This window comes from Myxine glutinosa, chromosome 2 (genome assembly GCF_964187855.1).
Source record: "Myxine glutinosa chromosome 2, kmMyxGlut1.1, whole genome shotgun sequence".
NCBI classification, from domain to species: domain Eukaryota; kingdom Metazoa; phylum Chordata; class Myxini; order Myxiniformes; family Myxinidae; genus Myxine; species Myxine glutinosa.
Window position 1 is genome coordinate 105,217,154 of NC_136262.1, and position 19,263 is coordinate 105,236,416.

At 41.8% G+C, this 19,263-nt stretch overlaps 1 protein-coding gene across 1 annotated transcript in view; it reads right to left on the reverse strand.

Moving 5' to 3' along the window:
- Window positions 1-346: 346 nt before the first annotated feature.
- Window positions 347-19,263, reverse strand: part of LOC137421465 (uncharacterized) — a 148,804-nt gene continuing 129,887 nt past the window's right edge. Inside the window, exons 12-14 of the mRNA XM_068107569.2 lie at window positions 15,055-15,831; window positions 9,299-9,351; window positions 347-1,492 (exon numbers count right to left, since the gene is read on the reverse strand). Of these exons, the coding sequence (XP_067963670.2) occupies window positions 1,451-1,492; window positions 9,299-9,351; window positions 15,055-15,831 (872 nt within the window). The 3' untranslated portion in view covers window positions 347-1,450. The remainder of the gene's footprint in view (window positions 1,493-9,298; window positions 9,352-15,054; window positions 15,832-19,263) is intronic.

Here is a 19,263-nt window from a genome sequence, read left to right on the forward strand (position 1 = left end):
TGACATACAACTAGGTTCATAGAATCCAATTCCAGAAATCTTCCGAATGATTTCTGCCCGTCATCCTTGGCTCGACTCTCCATGTTGCCACATCCTGTCAAATCAGGCATGGTTATCTAACTTTATGGGGCTAATTAGATCGCATTTGGGATGCAAATACAAATTCTAGTAATTTGCTGACACTGAACCCTATTCTGCATTTCACAACAGTGCTGTCACCAGTAGGTCCCGGAAGTGCATCGACATTCACTCCCATGACACCTATCACTATTTCTGTGGCTCTTGTGGACAATCTGATGTAAAAATTGATGTTTACAATTCTAAGCAGGATGAAAACGAACAAGAATGAGATCACTATTGTTTACTTGAAATGTGGGAGTAATTACAATCAAACACATAATAAGAAATCATAATCGTATGTTATCTTAGCTCTCAACATCCTAAACAAAATTCCACACATTTCAAAACGATAACTGTCTAAAAAGACAATTTTGAGTAAACAGGCCTCGAGTAACGACCAATACACATTTTGTCGTCATGGTGGCCATCTTGATTTTTTATTATTATTTTTTTGGGGTGGCTAACGTTTTATTTTGAAGAAAGTAACCATTTTAGATCATTTTTTGCAAAATTTGGTGCTTGTATCGGCCAAAATATGCAGTTATCTGTTGGGTTATCGGAGATGGCCAGAAAGAGGCCACTGGAGTGGAGAAAGTGGGCATGATGTCAAAGGGTTAAATTCACCAACATAGTGTTACAACTTCGAGCTATAAATTCTGACATTTTCATGATTTTACACAATATAACAGATTAACTGTTTATGCTCTTCTCTGTAGCCCAGTTATTGATTTCAAGTGATGCACATGATCTGAAATCTTATTCCTTACAATGTGCAGTCCCCTGGTTTGTCAATTTATTTATTTATTTTACTCAAGTTTGTAACAGACCACCCAATCAAAACAATCGACTCTATGGTCAATACACCAATGTGATTCGTCTAACTAAAGCCGCAACAGGTGTCGATCACAGTCGGCAGGTTCTCAACACAATGTGAGAATCCTCTATGTAATATTACTGGCATCAGTCAGAAATACAATAGTGAAACAGACAAATCTTCTTCTCCTCCTCTTCCCTTTACAAAAAGTGGGACACAAATGGGAGTTCAGCTTACTTTGTTAAACAAAATTCACTGTATCAAAGTATGGTCGCTGAGAATCAGAATGTCATTGAAAATACATTTGAAGGTAAAGAAAGCACTGGATATTCATATTGCCAATAGCATTTTGTTAAACTTTGATGAAAATATTGATTCAATAGGAACAACAAAAAGGAAGGACTAGATCATAAACAAATGAATGAATCACCGACAGAGCACGAATAAATCAAGAAAACTGACAATTTTCTGAATTGTTTCCTTTTCGCATTGAATGGTACTTCTTGTCAATTATTTTCATCCCATTCCAAAAGGGTCTCCAAAAACAATCCCAGGAGCCTGTGGAACAATGGGCAGGTAGGTATGGGTCAACTAACTTAAACCAAAAAACATTTTCGATTTCAGAGGATTATGAACATATTATTATGATTATGATTATGATTTCAGAGGATTATGAACATATTATTATGATTATGATTTCAGAGGATTATGATTATGAACATACATATATATCGCTGCGGTTTTGAGATTGGCACATTGAAGGCATTAAAGGTTAAAGGTTTGCCCCCCATAGTTAGTCACATGAGCAACATCTAGGCCCATTTGTAGTATAGTTATGTCTTAGTATGTGTAAGAATTGGCCATTTCCCCTCTTAGTGCCTGCGTTGTGTAAAGACAGGAGAGTAGGCCCCATTCATTTTGCGTCCACCCTCCAATTATACCTCTATGGGCGAAATTGATCCCACGCCCCATTCGGCTGACCACTAGTCGAGTAACACGAGGTAGGCCTGAAAAGGAGGGACGCGGGGTCGGGGTGAGCGGCGTGGGGGAGACGGTAAGAGCCACCAGCCAATCAGAGCTCTAGCGGCATGGCGTGAGAGGGTGTGGTAAAGCGTGTCTCGTAAGTTCCAGAAGGTTCGCGGGGCATGCCTATATAACGCGCTGCACAAAGCCCTCAAGAAGACTTGAACGGTGGTGGCGAAAGGATTAGGACTCACAAGTGGAGAGCGTTAAAGGACTAGCGCGGGAACACTTGATTGAGAAGGACTGGCAGAGGATACACGAGTTGTTTGAGGACTTGCACAGAGAGAGAGAGAAGAAGAGGCGTTGAACTATACAAAGTACGCGGGCGCAGCCAGACGCGCCGGTAACGCATATTGCGCTTTCCAGCCACGCGAGTAAGCGCGGCCATAGCCGCAAGTGAATAACCGCCAGCCGCGTCAAAGTCCGCTCCCTACCAATTCGCCCCGTGATAACTCGCTCCGTTCAGACGACACGCGGAGAGCTCCTGCCTTCTCCTACTTCCATCTCCAAGGGACATGCCGGGTACTGGAGAGAGAGCTGCATGGAAGCCATCCCTGGACGCGCTGGTGAACATCAACCTGCCCACCAGCAATCCCCGTGTGAGTGTGTGTGTGAGACGGGCCCGTTTGTCCTGGGTATTAAGAATAAGACTGTATAAGCTGCTCTGTGTCTCTTCATCCTGTACTGTACATACGTGTGATAGTAATTAAACCATTTGTTCTTCCTTTCTTCCCAATTCGATCGTCTTTGTGATTTCGCCATTGACTAAGCGTGGTACGAATAAGAACCGCTTGAATCGGGGTCTAGTAATTAATAATAGCGCGAATCACGTGTACGCAACCGCTCGGCGTATCACCAACACACGTGGTTCGTGCGGGGCTTATTTCCTCGCTTCCAGGGCAGCGCGAGTACTTAGGTAACAGCGAATTTGGTCCTGAAACCCTATTTCGCGCTGTCCGGAAGGGACGTAATAGGTCCCGGGTCACGCCAGGTCAGTCAAAGACAAGGGGACTAATCCCCCCTTGGTAAGGGGAGAAGGCCGGCAGCGAATCCGCAACAATATATATATATATATATATATATATATATATATATATATATATATATATATATATATATATATATATATATATATATGTGAACATATTGCAATTGGTCAGAAAATTATGATTTGGAGAAGTTGTTTTGTGGAAAAAAATTTAAAGGCCCAAATTATTCCCACCTTCTCGTGGGGTTGGATGGGGGAAACTGTTCTGGCCCAAGTCTTTCTAGGACAAGCTGGCCAGGCCTGATGTTCAGCTGGCAGGAATTTGTAACTCGTTCAAGGTGCTGGCAATAACTCGCCTTCTCTTTGTGAAAGACACCGTGCGATCTTTAGCATCCACCAATTGATGCTGGCAAATAGAACACCCAGTTTAACGTCCATCCGAGAGACGGCACACACATTGATGCCTCGCCCTACATATCAAACATCAGGATGGCAGTTTATAGCAGGGTCGCGATTCAAACCCACGTGTCAGTCTCTCATCCTGTCATTAGGCCCCGTTGGCCTTAGTCTGAAATGGGGGCTTATGGATTGGGTCGCGGCCATCCGTCCGCCCACAATCATATCTCGGAGATGTATAGACCAATTTTGTTCATACTTGGCACAAAGATAATACATGACGGTATACATATGCACATCATTTTGTTTCGCAATTCAATCAAAGATGGCCATTTGGTGGCAATTTTAGTTGTAAACTTGAACAATGCGACTGTGTTGCCAATATGCCTCCGCATAGACCCACAATGGGTAGATGCCCTCATTCACTGTCCTAAAACTAAAAAAGTTTGATTTAAATCCCTTCAGCTGTTTTCACATATCACATTTTCACCAGCCATGACAGGTTTCGCATCAATAGGTGAAGCGGTTTCAGAGAAGGGATTTTTTTTTAAATATCGGCTTTCAAGCTAATATGGCTGCCATACCACATGCCATATGACCTTGAAAATGTACACTCTGCATATGTATGGGCAGGGGATCACGTTTGTGAAGTTTTGTGTTGATTGGGCAACAATCAAATGAAAAATCAAATCAAATTTGTGAAGTTGTACTAGAATGAAACGTGTTGTTTGTTTTTCGATCCAAGATGGCAGCCAAACCACGTGACCTTTGACATCATCATTTTCAAACTATATGCAACAGTGGTGTTAGATGATATTTGTAAAATTTCGTATCGATCGGGTAAGCAGTTTCAGAGATATAACTATTTAATATTTTCCTTCAATCCAATATGGCTGCCACTCCATGTGACCAATGATGTTTTCATGATCATCTTTTAATCGCCATGCCTAGTCAATGACACCCATAAAGTTTCGAGTCAATCGATGTCGTGGTTTGGGAGAAGATGCTTTTTGATGGTTTTAGGTCAAATCCAATATGGCTGCCAAACCATGTGACCTATGATGTCATAAATTTAATATTTCAATACGAATGTGTCATCGATCATGTGCATGCAATTTCAGATGTTTAGGATAAGGAATTTGATTAAAACATTTTTGGCTGGTATACCACTTTACCTATGTTGTCATCATTATTATGCTTTTTTCCCCTATTGGGAGTACTTGACAATGTGGCAAGTTTCAAATTTTTCCATTCAGCGGATTCCGAGAAATAATTTTTTCATTATTTGCATTTAACCCAAAATGGCTGCCATACCACATGACCTATGACGTCACAATTATCACAAAAACATTCTGCATGGGTATCACTCCTACCCTGAAAGTTTCGTCTCAATCGGACATATGATTGCTGAGAAAAACGAGGTTCAGCCCATACGGACAGACGGACAACCCAAAAACATAATGCCTCCGGCCACCTTCAGGGGCGCAGGCATATAAACCCAATGTTGAACACGTCTTCAACCATTTCTCAGACATGCATTTACCGATCTTGTTCAAAATTTGCAAACAGATAATGAATGCTGGCTTACATATGAATGTCATTTTTCTTTGAGATCAGATCAAATATGGCTGACTGGCGGCCATTTTAGTTGTTTAAAAAACCCGATATTGAACACGTCCTCAACCATTTCCCGGACATGCATTTACTGATGTTATTCAAAATACAAGAAAACAAACACGACATAATAACAATAACTGAAGCTTTTCGTGCTGTACTCCTCCTCAAGGCGATTCACAGCAAAAAGACCGGGACAATGAGAGATAGTGGATTTATAAGCATGTCTATGTAACAGCGACACCGATTGGTTCAGCAGTCATGACGTAATTGGCATTCTGAACACCCATTAGTTGACTCGGTCACAACTATCCCTGGCTCCGATTGGCTGGAATGGAGTTAATAGCGGTGACTCACCAGCATCAATACCTTGGAGGGAGGGGGGATGGGGCTTCCGCAAAGCCGGGGACTCACCATTTGCAGACATACCATGGATTTGCAGGACAACACCTTTAATCTTTCCATGTTGAAAGAGAATGAGAGAATGTAAAAAATCCATTTGAACCAATGGGTGTTATGGGGCCAAGCATTGTCATGCTGCAGAAAAACACCGGTAGTGAGTTGTGCATGACGTTTTGATCTGATTGCTGGTTTCAGATGATTTTTAAGGAGGTCGCAGTATGATGCACTGGTGACTGTGGTCCCTCTGGGCATGTAATGCTCTACAAGTAGGGCCGGCTATCCCAGAAGAGCGTCAGCATCACTTTTCCAGCGTTAAGACTGGGAAATCACGAATGGCAATCGAGCTTACTTTGAGGCGTTATTCAATGGTGGATTTGACTATATATATATCTATATATATATATATCTGTGCAGCGTCTGTCCTGTCCTGTGTTGTGTTGTGTTGTCACTGAACTACTTTCTCAAACTTTTGTGAAATCGTACCAAACTTCTGGAATGCACATATCTCTCCTGTCGGTATGTCCTAATGGTATTTTTTTTGAAAAAATTTCCAATTATTTTTTTGGGGGAATTATTTTGGGAATTATTTTTTTCCAACTTCAATTGTTTATAAAATATGATATCACGTATATTACAAATACATTTGTGCAAAATAATTGTTTGAATTATGACTGGTTTAAACCATGACAAAACGGCAACTCGGGTACAGTCATTTATCTATACTAGGGCATGCCCGTACTATATATATATCTAAAATTATATCCCCCCCCCCCTCTATTTACATGAAATGGTTTGGTCCATTCGCAAAGCCAAAGCGGACGGCTTGCGAGTACGGTGACAATCCCCCCCCTCTATTTACATGAAATGGTTTGGTCCAAAGCGAACGGCTTGCGAGTACGGTGACAATCCCCCCCTCCCTCTATTTACATGAAATGGTTTGGTCCAAAGCGAACGGCTTGCGAGTACGGTGACAATCCCCCCCCCTCTATTTACATGAAATGGTTTGGTCCAAAGCGAACGGCTTGCGGAGTTTGGTAAAGAAATCGCCATAGCTCGGTAACTACTTGTCCGATTAATTTAAAACCTTGAAAAGGCACATCCTCGGGTCCCCAGCAATATACCTGGCAAGTTTCAAGTATATCGGACCGGTAGTTGTCGAGAAACAGCGGTCGCATACACACAGACACACACACACACAGAGATTACTGGAATTATAGATAGATATCGACACATCTGGGCAGTGTCTGTGTTGTCACTTAACGACTCCCTCAAACTTTTGTTTCCGTGGTTGTGAAGTGTTTTTAATAACGTTGTGGTGGTTTTGAATCACGTGGTGGTGAGGTATTTTGAATTATGTGGTGGTGAGGTGTTTTTAAATGACGTGGTGGTGAGGTGTTTTTAATTTTGTGGCTGTGAGGTGTTTTTATTACGTGTTTTATGGCTGTGAGGTGTTTTTATTACGTGTTTTATGGCTGTGAGGTGTTTTTACTTTCGTGGTGGTGAGGTGTTTTTATTACGTGTTTTATGGCTCTGAGGTGTTTTTATTACGTGTTTTAAGGCTGTGAGGTGTTTTTAATTTTGTGGTGGTGAGGTGTTTTTATTACGTGTTTTATGGCTGTGAGGTGTTTTTATTACGTGTTTTAAGGCTGTGAGGTGTTTTTAATTTTGTGGTGGTGAGGTGTTTTTATTACGTGTTTTATGGCTGTGAGGTGTTTTTATTACGTGTTTTATGGCTGTGAGGTGTTTTCAATTTCGTGGTGGTGAGGTGTTTTTAATTTCGTGGTGGTGAGGTATTTTGAATTACGTGGTGGTGAGGTGTTTTGAATTATGTGGTGGTGAGGTGTTTTGAATTACTTGGTGGTGAGGTGTTTTGAATTACTTGGTGGTGAGGTGTTTTGAATTACGTGGTGGTGAGGTGTAATCGTCCCAAACTTCCAGTCTGCACCTACCCCTCCCCTATGTATGTGCAGAGGGGTTCTTTCTTGAAAAAAAAACATTCGACCTAAATCTTCAACCTAAATTGCTTATAAAAATGTAATATCACAAACAAAACAAATACATTTGTGCAAAGTAATTGTTTGTATTATGATTGGTGTAAATCATGACAACACAACCACTCAGGTACAGTCATTAGCCTCAGCTAAAATAAGCCCGTTCCTCAGTATCGACGTACGCTCGCCTCACCAAGCTAGTATATATATATATATATATATATATATATATATATTTATACATGCGGGGGAGGAAAAATAGAGGAAGAAGAAGCGGGAGATTTACCTGTCGGTCTTGCGCGCAGGCGTCTTCACCCTGCAAATTAATAAATCACACGAAACGGAATTTATTTGGGCCACTTAAAGAGGCACTTGGTGGAACCACTTTTCGATCCGATGAAGAGGTCCAAGAGGCGGTGCACGAATGGCTACACAAGCAGCCAATTTATTTTTTTTCTAGTGCATCCAGGCCTTAGTAAAGTGCTGGAAAATATGCATTGAACGCAATGGAGATTATGTTGAAAAAGAACACAATTGTTACACATGTTGTTAAAAATATTTTACGGTTAGTTATTGACTTCCCCTCGTATATATGTATGTATTATTATATGTGTGTTTGTGTGTGTGTACATGTGTGTGTGTACATGTGTGTATGCATGTGTGTGTGCATGTGTTTATGTGTGTTTTGTTAATGTCCGGCTTCCTTCTTGTAACTACAGTTTAGTTCCTGGTCTTTATCTTGATTATAAAGAATGTAACATCACACTCTTCGTGAGATTTTCTACAAACTGGCTTGAAAAGCAATCCTGGATTAGATCTATAAATCTATCCGTAGCAAATTAAAATCTTCCAAACCAATACCCATTTTCAATACCCTTTCCACGGACCTTTCTGAATTCGGCACAGACCTCTCTTTCCTGGCCCTTCTTCATACCAAGAGCCATATAGACGCATCCTACAAGTATCCTAGTATTCTTACAATATCCAAACTCAATTCAAATATCACCGTCTACACCTCTCCTTAGTGGCATTCTTTACTCTCCACACAATATTGTATTTTACCGACATTGCCACATCGCCTTCTACATTCCCTTTCCTATCACACCTATACATCTTGTGGCCTTCAATTCATGCCCTCCATTCTTCAGAAGGACATTAAGCCTGATATCTGCGAGCATTCGTTCGTCGATGTTAAAAAATCCCATGTGTTCGATGTAAATGTGTATCGTACACCACGACCTGGTGAAAGCCTGCACTACAAGACATAAATCGTAAAAGTGGGGGAATTAATGGACAGGTTCTTTGCTCATTTTCCTAATTTTCCCTGGTTCCATCACCTGAGATATGCCTTGCGGCCATCTTGATTTTTCCGACAAGGACTCCGACAAAGGTTAAGGCCCGAAACATCAGCTTCTCTTCTCCCCACGGAGAGTCTGCCACCATTTAAGGTATTCTATTTCTTTTTGTTATAAAATTAGGAGCTTATTTTGTGAAGTTATGAAAGGATTTTGGGTTTGGCATGCGTACTTGTCTCATCTGAACCAAGGGCACATTATTCTGGTATCACAGGTTCAAATGCTGCATTTTCTGTTTAAATAAAATAAAATAATTAATTATTTAAAATAAAAAATTGGATAACTGTTTAAATAAAATTGTCGAAACAACTCCTCCAACTTCTCAGTCAACGAATTGAGAATCTCCACTTCTATTATTGTATTTTTTCAGCCAAGTAACGGTAGAAAAAAAGGCTCCAAGACAAATTACCTTAAGAATTTCAATCAAACTCGACCTTTAGCATGACCTGGCCTAATTCAACTAACCTACATGGGGATTTGTAATCTCTTCTCACACCAACTTGGATCTGAAACCTCTATTTCTATTCGTTTATCAAGGTCTGTCTGGATTGAGTACATCCAGAAGAGAAGGAGAATGAATCACAAACAAACCTACCGTGGATTGTGCAGATGATCCTGCAGGGCCTTTTGGAGACACTTCAGAGAGTCCTTTGGACAGAGAACACAAAAATTTGAATTAGCACAATTCACAGTGAAATGCAAAATAGAATGGTTTGTTAATGCTTTGTTGTACACTGCAATATTGTAAGCCATATTTCGATTTTTCTTATCATTTTAAGGTTCACCGTGAATTTAGGTTGAGAGGATTTTATATTCGCCATTGAGGTTCTAGTCCGAGTTCGACTCCCGGACACACAATAATGTGTTATCTTGGTGTTTCTCATGCTGGGCAACAACTGGTGGAAGTTAAAGATCCTATGGCACACTTAGAAAAGGGTAGGACATTGTGTGTCGATATCATGACCAAATTCGAATCTTTTGCTCTACTCTACAAAGGGCTTTTGCATCATTGCCATAGCTGTAGTGCCAGAAAATGATGCAAACCAACAACCAGGTGGAGAAGATGCACGGTTGAACGAGAACGGCGCAAGGTAGAGGGCACACCTCCACTAGGCTGAGCAGTTTACGTTTTGTTTCCCACTGATAGGCCGGATCTGGTTTGGGACCTGAACCAAAATCGAATCCGCTTATTCTTGTCACCGAAACATCTCATCCACCAAGTGCTGTCATAATCCGTCCACAACTTTTTGAAATATCATCTTGCATAATTATCATTTTTGGCCCTATCTCTCAATGGTGAAGAATCACTTTTAAAATGCAAGTTTCCGGATCCAGATCTGCACCAAAATCTAATAATTTCGTCTTTGTCACACTCCCAAAATGTCCACAAAATTTTGTCCGAATCCATAACTTCTTGCTGGTGGTGGTTGGTGTGCAGCCTGTTTGGGGCGTTGCATCATCTTTCTGGGGGCGCCGCAGCCGCCTCTCCATAACCAATCATCTGGTGCTCATTTTGCCGACCTCGGTAGGATGACAGGATGAGTCAACCCTCCTGGCGTTAATTCAACCTCACGACAGGTGCTCAAACCCAGGACCCCAAGATCTCAAGCCAGCCACCTTAAGCGTTAAGCCAACACCAGGCTTGTAAGATATCCTTCTCACAGACAGACAGATTTATTGGTTCACGAGTTATCAAGTGACCACTATATTCGTCATGTGTGTGCGTCTGTCTGTGTGTGTGTCTGTCTGTCCGCAGCAGAACTACCCGATGATATCATCCGATCTTGATGAAACTTGGGTGGGAGGTTGATATCATGATCTAGTTGTGTCCTGCCTAGAGTGGGTGTATTGCGCCCATTGTGGGCGGAGCCACGCCCGAAAAAGGTGTCTTTTTAGGGGGTAATCGAGTTCAAGCTTCATCTTCTCCGAGGGAGTTGGTGGAATCTGACAGGGGTTTCAGTATTTGGTTAGGCCAATGTCATGTGTCTAGCCCCACGGAGCTCCATTTTTTTTTTTTTTTTCATTTCATTTTTCACCCAATTTTCGGTATTGTGTAGCTAACTAACCTCATAACTGATTATACATTATTTTCTATCTCATTTCAAGGTCAGTAACCTTCATTTTGCCATTTCCGGGCCTGGCCTGTCCGGGCCTGTTTCGGTTATAGTCCGTCCTTTGTCATTGAATACCGCTCGCTCGTGAACCATCGTCGTCTCTTGACTTGTCTTTATGCCGTTGTTAAAGTACAGATGTGTTTTAAAGTTGCATCCCATTTGTTCCCCACGCTTTTTGGAAAATGAAAAACGGGGAGACATTGTAATTGGCTACGTCTGTCCATCCGTCCGTCACACTATCTCCTCCTAACGGTTGTGCAGAGATTCACCAAACTTGGTAGTTATGATCACCACATGGCAAGAAGGTGCGAGAACAGTATCATTTTTGGCTCTGCACCCTGGGGCGGGGTAAAAGGTTCTAATTCCAAAAAATGCAATTACGGGCACATTTTAAAACCATTTTTAATGAAACTTTGTATAAGCAATCAACATTAGGAGGTGCAATACATATGTAACTTTTTTTTGGATTTGACCCCAGATCGTGCCCCAGGGGGTGGGGACTTGGTGTCACAGGGGCCAAAATGGTGAAAAAAAATTAACTAAAAATTTGATATTTGGGCATTCCTGGTGGAACTTGTTTCCATCTTTCATAGTAAGGGAAACATATGAAAATCTGTTAACTAAATTGTTACCCAAAAATTTCTTCACCAATATGTTTGTAAAGGTGTGTAATAACATGTGTTAAAATGTTGAAGGTCAACTCCCGTGGGAAACCCAGAAAAAAAGCGGTTGAATTCGGGTACCGAAAAATTATTTTCGAGAATTTTTATTTTTTTAAATCGGCCCTTAAGTAACTTATGAGGGGTCAAATAAGGGTTTTTCATGATTCTGAGTTGATTGTTAACATTTATATTTCACCACACACTCCTTTGTGGAAAAATAATTTCTAAATATATCTCATTTTCTACTTTGCAGGACATGGAGTCTAGCAATATGGATGAAGACGTTACTCCACCTGTGCTCAATTGCTTCATCTGTGCACGCTCGGATACACCAGCTGAAAGGCTCATACAGGCAACTCCAAAGGGATACTCAACTTTATTGAAACAAGCAGAAACTGTCGAAAATGTTACTGTTGTGGAACGTATGAAGGAGGCTCAAAAGGAAGGAAAACTGAGGTACCACCAGAAGTGTAAAAATGATCTGTACAACAACTTTGTTGCAACCACCAAGAAGTCAGCTCAAGCATCAAAGGCAGAGAAAGAGTCATCAAAGTTGAAGAGAAGACGCACTACTTGTGAGTTCAGTTCATCAACTGGCTGCAGTTCTAGAAGATCACAGTCAGTTGACCTCCTGTATAAGGATGTATGCATTCTTTGCAACCAACCAGCCCAGCTCTACAAAAATAATCCAGCACAAGCTAGAAAGAAATACAGAGTGCCAGATAATTTGACTGCAGATACACTGAAGGCAAGCTTGCTGAAGACAGCACGGAGTCGCGGGGATGACTGGGGCACTGAAGTCACTGGACGCCTGGAAGGGATCAACGACTTGGTAGCAGAAGAAACACTGTACCATTTGCGATGCAAACTTATGTTTGCGAGAGGTGACAGTTTGTCCAAGACTGATGAGGAAGGAAAAAGGAAGAGAGGACAGAGGAGTATTGATGAGGAGCGAGAGGCAGTTTTTATTGAATTCTGCGAATGGTTAGACTCAGAATTAGAGCATGGGGTAATGAACATGGACCAAGTCCATGAAAAGCTGCAGGAGTTTGATCATTCACCAGAGAAGAGCCTTTCTTATTCAAAGCATTGGCTAAAGATAAAACTTCTAGAGAAATACGAAGACACCTTGTATTTCACAACACAGGAAAGAAGGGCAGATGTACTCTGTCTCAAAGATGGCACCGACAATATTCTGCGAGCGCATCATGCTAATCTTGACCATGGAGATGAGAAGACTCAGATCATAAAGACGGCACTCAAGTTCATATCCAATGATATTGCCTTGATTGATTTAGGTCCAAAGTCATACCCCACCACACACAGTATGACTGACATCGATAGTCAGCTGACACTTGTTCCTGCAAGCCTTCAGATGTTCTTGAGACCGATTGTCAAGACAGACGAAAGAGTTGCCGTTTGGGGGCAGAATTTTATTAAGGCCTGTCGACCTCGGTCTGGAGTATTGCCACACCAAATGGGGCTTGCCATACAACTTGATCATAGATTTGGGTCAAAATGGATGCTCAACAAGTTCCACCGGCTGGGATACACTGAGTCTTACACGGAGACACAAAACTACAAATACTGCTTCCTTAATAGTAGGAGTGGAGATGATGTTCCAGATACTTCTGGCACTCTTGACACCATTGTGGAGGAAACCGATGAACAGATCAATGATGAGGTTGCGGTTGATGCTGCGCTTGAGGATCAATCAGTGATGACAGCCAAAGTGCCAGCCAGTGAAAGTGAATTGTCAAGTAATGATCAGGTGGTCTTTATGGAGGTTGGGGAAACAAACAATGCAGTCACTCAGTTTGTTGGAGACAATATAGATTTAAACATTGTCTCTATTCACGGAAACACTCCCTTTCACTCAATGGGTTGGATCGAAGTCGCCTCTCCGGCACCACCTTTGCCAGATCCACAGACAACAGCAGCTTTCCCCCGGGTGAAGTTGAAGGCACTCGACAAAGCTAAGATCCTGAGAGGAACTGAAGTAAAGATTATTCCATTTACGAACAGGAAACAGATAGGAACGAACGCGATCATGTTTCTCCCCCTCGCTGAGCTTTCCTCCCCCTCGCTGAGCTTTCCTCCTCCCTGGCTCATGATCAGCCACTCCTCACTCCAGGTGACATACTCTGGGCAGCGGGGTGGGTGATCAAAGCCAACGATCCTGAGTTCCCACACTCCAACTTGAATGGCTGGATGAAGAGAATCCATGCTAATGATGCAAAGCAGAGCACACAGATCGAGTTCCTCCCAGTTATTGAAGGAGACCCTAATGACCTCAACACCATCTTCACCACTCTGAAAGAGTGCATACGGCGCGCTGGGGTCGCTATAGTGACCTTTGATCTTCCGATTTGATCATACATCCTTATACAGGAGGTCAACTGACTGTGATCTTCTAGAACTGCAGCCAGTTGATGAACTGAACTCACAAGTAGTGCGTCTTCTCTTCAACTTTGATGACTCTTTCTCTGCCTTTGATGCTTGAGCTGACTTCTTGGTGGTTGCAACAAAGTTGTTGTACAGATCATTTTTACACTTCTGGTGGTACCTCAGTTTTCCTTCCTTTTGAGCCTCCTTCATACGTTCCACAACAGTAACATTTTCGACAGTTTCTGCTTGTTTCAATAAAGTTGAGTATCCCTTTGGAGTTGCCTGTATGAGCCTTTCAGCTGGTGTATCCGAGCGTGCACAGATGAAGCAATTGAGCACAGGTGGAGTAACGTCTTCATCCATATTGCTAGACTCCATGTTCTGCAAAGTAGAAAATGAGATATATTTAGAAATTATTTTTCCACAAAGGAGTGTCTGTGGTGAAATATAAATGTTAACAATCAACTCAGAATCATGAAAAACCCTTATTTGACCCCTCATAAGTTACTTAAGGGCCGATTTAAAAAAATAAAAATTCTCGAAAATAATTTTTCGGTACCCGAATTCAACAGCTTTTTTTCTGGGTTTCCCACGGGAGTTGACCTTCAACATTTTAACACATGTTATTACACACCTTTACAAACATATTGGTGAAGAAATTTTTTGGTAACAATTTAGTTAACAGATTTGTGAAATATCTCATAAAATGCCCTTACTATCAATTTTGCTTGATGTGGGAAGTGTGGGAAATTGCGATTTCATGCCATGACTTTCTAAGAGAGCAAGCAGTGTAATCTGGCATCAAGGAACTTCCAAGAAAACAAGCCACTTACGACCCATAGTCCAGGCAGGAATTTGGAATTTAGCCAGGGTTCCGGCAATGGCTCGCTGAGTCTTAGCAAAGGACACCATGGGATCCTTAACGTCCACCAACTAATGCTGGCAGATCGGACACTCAAATGAGTAAATCTGTGGGACGGCACACATATAGATGTTTCACCCTGTTTGTGAAACCCCAGGATGACAGTTTATAGCTGTGCTGGGATTCAAAACCCTGGTTAGATAACTCAGAGGTGAGTACGCATTCCTCCAAACTATCATATCAGCCAATAGGAAGGTACATTGCCCGAGAGTGCTTTTACCATACATTAGTAAACGATTTTCAAAACTTAGTGTGAAAACCATACCATGTGATGCTTGTTGAGTCACTGCAGGCCTCGACCACTGATAGTTCTTAAACGATTCTTTACTTGTTTTTGTGCCATCATCCTTGGACAGTGGGTCTAAACATTCAAAGACATTTGTCTGCAGCAGTGAGTGCTGGGTACTGCCCTTGGCCGGTGCAATCGGTGCATTATTTTGCTTTGGTCCACTTTCATAGTATTTGGTTGACACATCAGCCATGGGCAGTGATGATGCTTGTACAGTGTTCAGGAAATCCAAAGCTGGGCTCTTTGTGAAAGCACCAGTAAAGATTGAAGAACTTCCCTGAATAGCTTGCGGGTATCTAGTCGATTGGTTTTGGCCAAACTCGGTTATCAAAGGTAGGCCACGCTCCGGGAAGGCTTGCGAAGTGCTCAGTAAAAAGTCTTGTGAAGGTCTGTTGGTCAATGCTGAGTTTTGTCCTTGAGCATTTTGCAGGAATCCCAGTGCAGCACCACCCATTAAGGCTTCAGTTGAAGATGGTGCAAGGCCTAATGGCCATGACATAGTACAAGGAGCTGCATGTGAGGCTGAAGTCGTTAAATCAATATGCTGTTGAGCAAAAGAGTTTTCTCCAGAGATGGTGAGCTTATTGACGAAAGGGTTTCCATTCGAGGAGCCACATATTGAAGATTGAGACAGAAAGAAATCATTGGTTGAAGTCGTTTGTGGCCTGTCTTCTGAGTATGAGAGTGGTGGTTGAGGAACTTCAGAATGGATGTTTTGAAACAACTCTACTTGTGACTCGGACAGTTGGGAACCTGTAAAAGACCACACAAAATCACATGTATGACAAAAAGAAGAAGCGTCCTCCGTCCGTCATGCGAAGGAGAAGCAGGACGTCAAACTTTAATGTTATGGTTCCTGCTGTCGTAGAATAATAAAAAAAAGTACTGTTGCAAAGTTACGAATCAATTTACTTGGTTATAATGCTAATAATACATTCACTTGAAACAAAATTTTGTGTCCGTTTAATCATAATTATGACTGTTTTAGAAGCCCGCCTTTCAGTGATTGAAGAAGAAGAAGCGTGCATTGGAGCTTAATGCAGCGGTCCCATCGGTAATATTTATTAACTTCAACAGCAGGAACCCTTTAAAATGACTCAGAGAGAGCACACAAAATTATATATTATTATACTTCTCGAAGCAACAGAAAAATATATAAAAGTACATGGACAGACACAAACAACATCAACAACCAGAGCCCTGACAGCAACAGCAACAACACCAAGTATGTGTTATGAAAGATCCTTTTTTCATGTGTTTCACTTCATATTACATCCTCATTGAGATTCACAGATAGAAATTCAATATGTTCACGAAGTACACCCCGCTGTCTTTTGATTAAATCCGTCAGCGAAGCGACAGATATAGGCATTCCTAGTCCTACAAAAGTGTGGAGTGTTTTATTATCTTATATTTAACTCATTATCATACATTAAATTCATCATCCTCCACCATTGCTCTCAGACATCACATTTTACCACTGTTGCAATTCATCACTACATACAGTCACATGAAAAAGTAAGTACACCCCATGTAAAGTTTTGACTTTTTCAACATATTTCAACATAGAGCTATTTGATCTTCATTTCAACAATATTGATAGATAAAGGTGATATAATATAACAAATATCATGAAACATTTACATTTTGTCGTCCATTGTATAATTTAAATAAACATAAATGCAAATTTGCATGTGGAAAAAGAAAGTACACCCCGACATTTATCACTACTTCAAACACCTAAAATTTGAATCAGGTGCACCAGCTCAGGTGCAAATGATTAGAACATCGTTAGAGAGGATCTTGGAGGAACCTGTCTTATTTAAACCTCAGACATTTAGTTTGGTTTGCTCTTTGTTGTTGAAGTGTGCGGCGTCACCATGCCTAGATCAAAAGAGCTCTCTGAGGCCTTCCAAAATAAGGTTATAGATGCCTATGAGTCTGGGAAGGGATTTCAAAAGATCTCCAAACAATTTGAAATCAATCATTCGACTGTCCAGAAGATCATCTACAAGTGGAGAAGATTCCAAACAACTGCCAACTTGTTCAGGCCAGGCCGCCCCAGGAAGTTCAGCCCGAGAGCAGACCGCAAGATGCTGAAAGAAGTCTCGAAGAACCCCAGAATGTCATCACGGGACCTACAGGTAGCTCTTGCCACTGTTGATGTCAAAGTGCACGAGTCTACCATAAGAAAGAGGCTGCACAAATTTGATCTACATGGGAGGTGTGCCAGGAGGAAACCTTTGCTGTCCAGAAAGAACATCAGGGCAAGACTAAAGTTTGCCAATTAACACCTAGGCAAAGACCAGCACTTCTGGAACAATGTGCTCTGGACAGATGAGTCAAAGGTAGAGCTATTTGGCCACAGTACCAGAAGACATGTTTGGCGAAAACCAAAGACAGCATTTGACCACAAGAACCTGATACCAACTGTAAAGCATGGTGGTGGAAATATTATGGTTTGGGGCAGCTTTGCTGCATCAGGGCCTGGGCAGCTCATCATCATAGAATCCACTATGAATTCTTCATTGTACCAGAGGGTGCTTGAGGATAATGTGAGGCCATCTGTCGGAAAGTTGAAGCTCAACAGAAGGTGGATCTTGCAACATGACAATGACCCTAAATATACCAGTAAATCCACCAAGGAATGGCTGAAAAGAAAGAAATGGAGGGTTCTGAAATGGCCAAGTCAAAGCCCGGATCTAAATCCCATCGAGATGTTGTGGGGGGATTTGAAACGAGCTGTGCATGCAAGAAACCCCTCAAACATCGCACAGCTGAAAGAATTCTGCATGGAGGAGTGGGCAAAAATTTCTCCCAGTCGATGTCAGAGACTGGTAGACAGTTATAAGAAACGCCTACTTGAGGTTGTTTCTGCCAAAGGGGGCAATACCACCTATTAGAGCCAAGGGTGTACTTACTTTTTCCACATGCGAAATTTGCATTTATGTTTATTTAAATTATACAATGGACTACAAAATGTAAATGTTTCATGATATTTGTTATATTATATCACCTTTATCTATCAATATTGTTGAAATGAAGATCAAATAGCTGTATGTTGAAATATGTTGAAAAAGTCAAAACTTTACATGGGGTGTACTTACTTTTTCACGTGACTGTACCTCTCTATGCCCAATGTTACAATACATAAAACATCACTATTCACAACAAATGGCATCTAGATCTACAACTGGTGATTCCCTCTGATTAGTTGATGGATGGCTGAATGGACATGTCCTTCAGCTGTGGAGACCACAGCGCATTTCTTCCTGACGTTTGTACACCAAGCTGTCGAGCTCAGACAAATGGTGAAACAAATATTCATGGTTCGTAAGTTGTGTTCTCCAATGTAACTGCAGATAACCAGCACTAGGGGTTAACCCAGAATGGGATACTGGGACAGTGTATCATGTATGGCAGTTTGTCTCTGAAGAAGCTTCGGTCAATTAGCCAGTCTTTTTTTTTGGAAAGTGGCATTTGAGACTTAACATCCTCATCAGTTGATGGTGTAGTGCCTCAACTTTTACCAATGGGTATGACCCTGCAGATGCCAAGCAAGTTTTCTTTTTCAAATATATTACAAACACAGGTGGGAGAGGTGACAAAAATTAAGAAATAAGGGAGAACAATAGTCATCCGTAGGCCATCCCCTCCTGGATGGATCCGTATGAGGTGACTCGCGGGGTCCCCTGCCCGGGCTTGAGCATACTCCCAAATGTGTTGTGTTACACGGCCTGTACCAGCATGTTTTTATAAACACTATACCGGTAATCGAACATTACTCATGGTGTGCTCACCTTGGCTCACCTGCTACTCCAGACACAACAGTACGGTCTCACTCACACATTGCTAGTGCTGTCCTGGCACTCTCCCAGCACTATCCTTGCACTCGCTATCTCACCAGCTAGTACAGGCCCAATAACAGTATTCTCTTGCACTGGGTCTCCGTCGCTGTGCTCGGGATCAAAGTACACCAGGAGTCATTGTCTTATGCACCAGGACTATCTCTGCTGACTTTTGGTAGGCCGCCCGTCCGATATCGGACTTGTTACAAGCCCGAACGATCTGGTCTCTGCTGTCTCTGCAGACCTGTTTCAGGCTCGACAATACTCTCCTGGATTACCTACAGACCAACCAAAAGCTTTACATCTCAAGCTCTGAAATATTTACACTTATCATTGG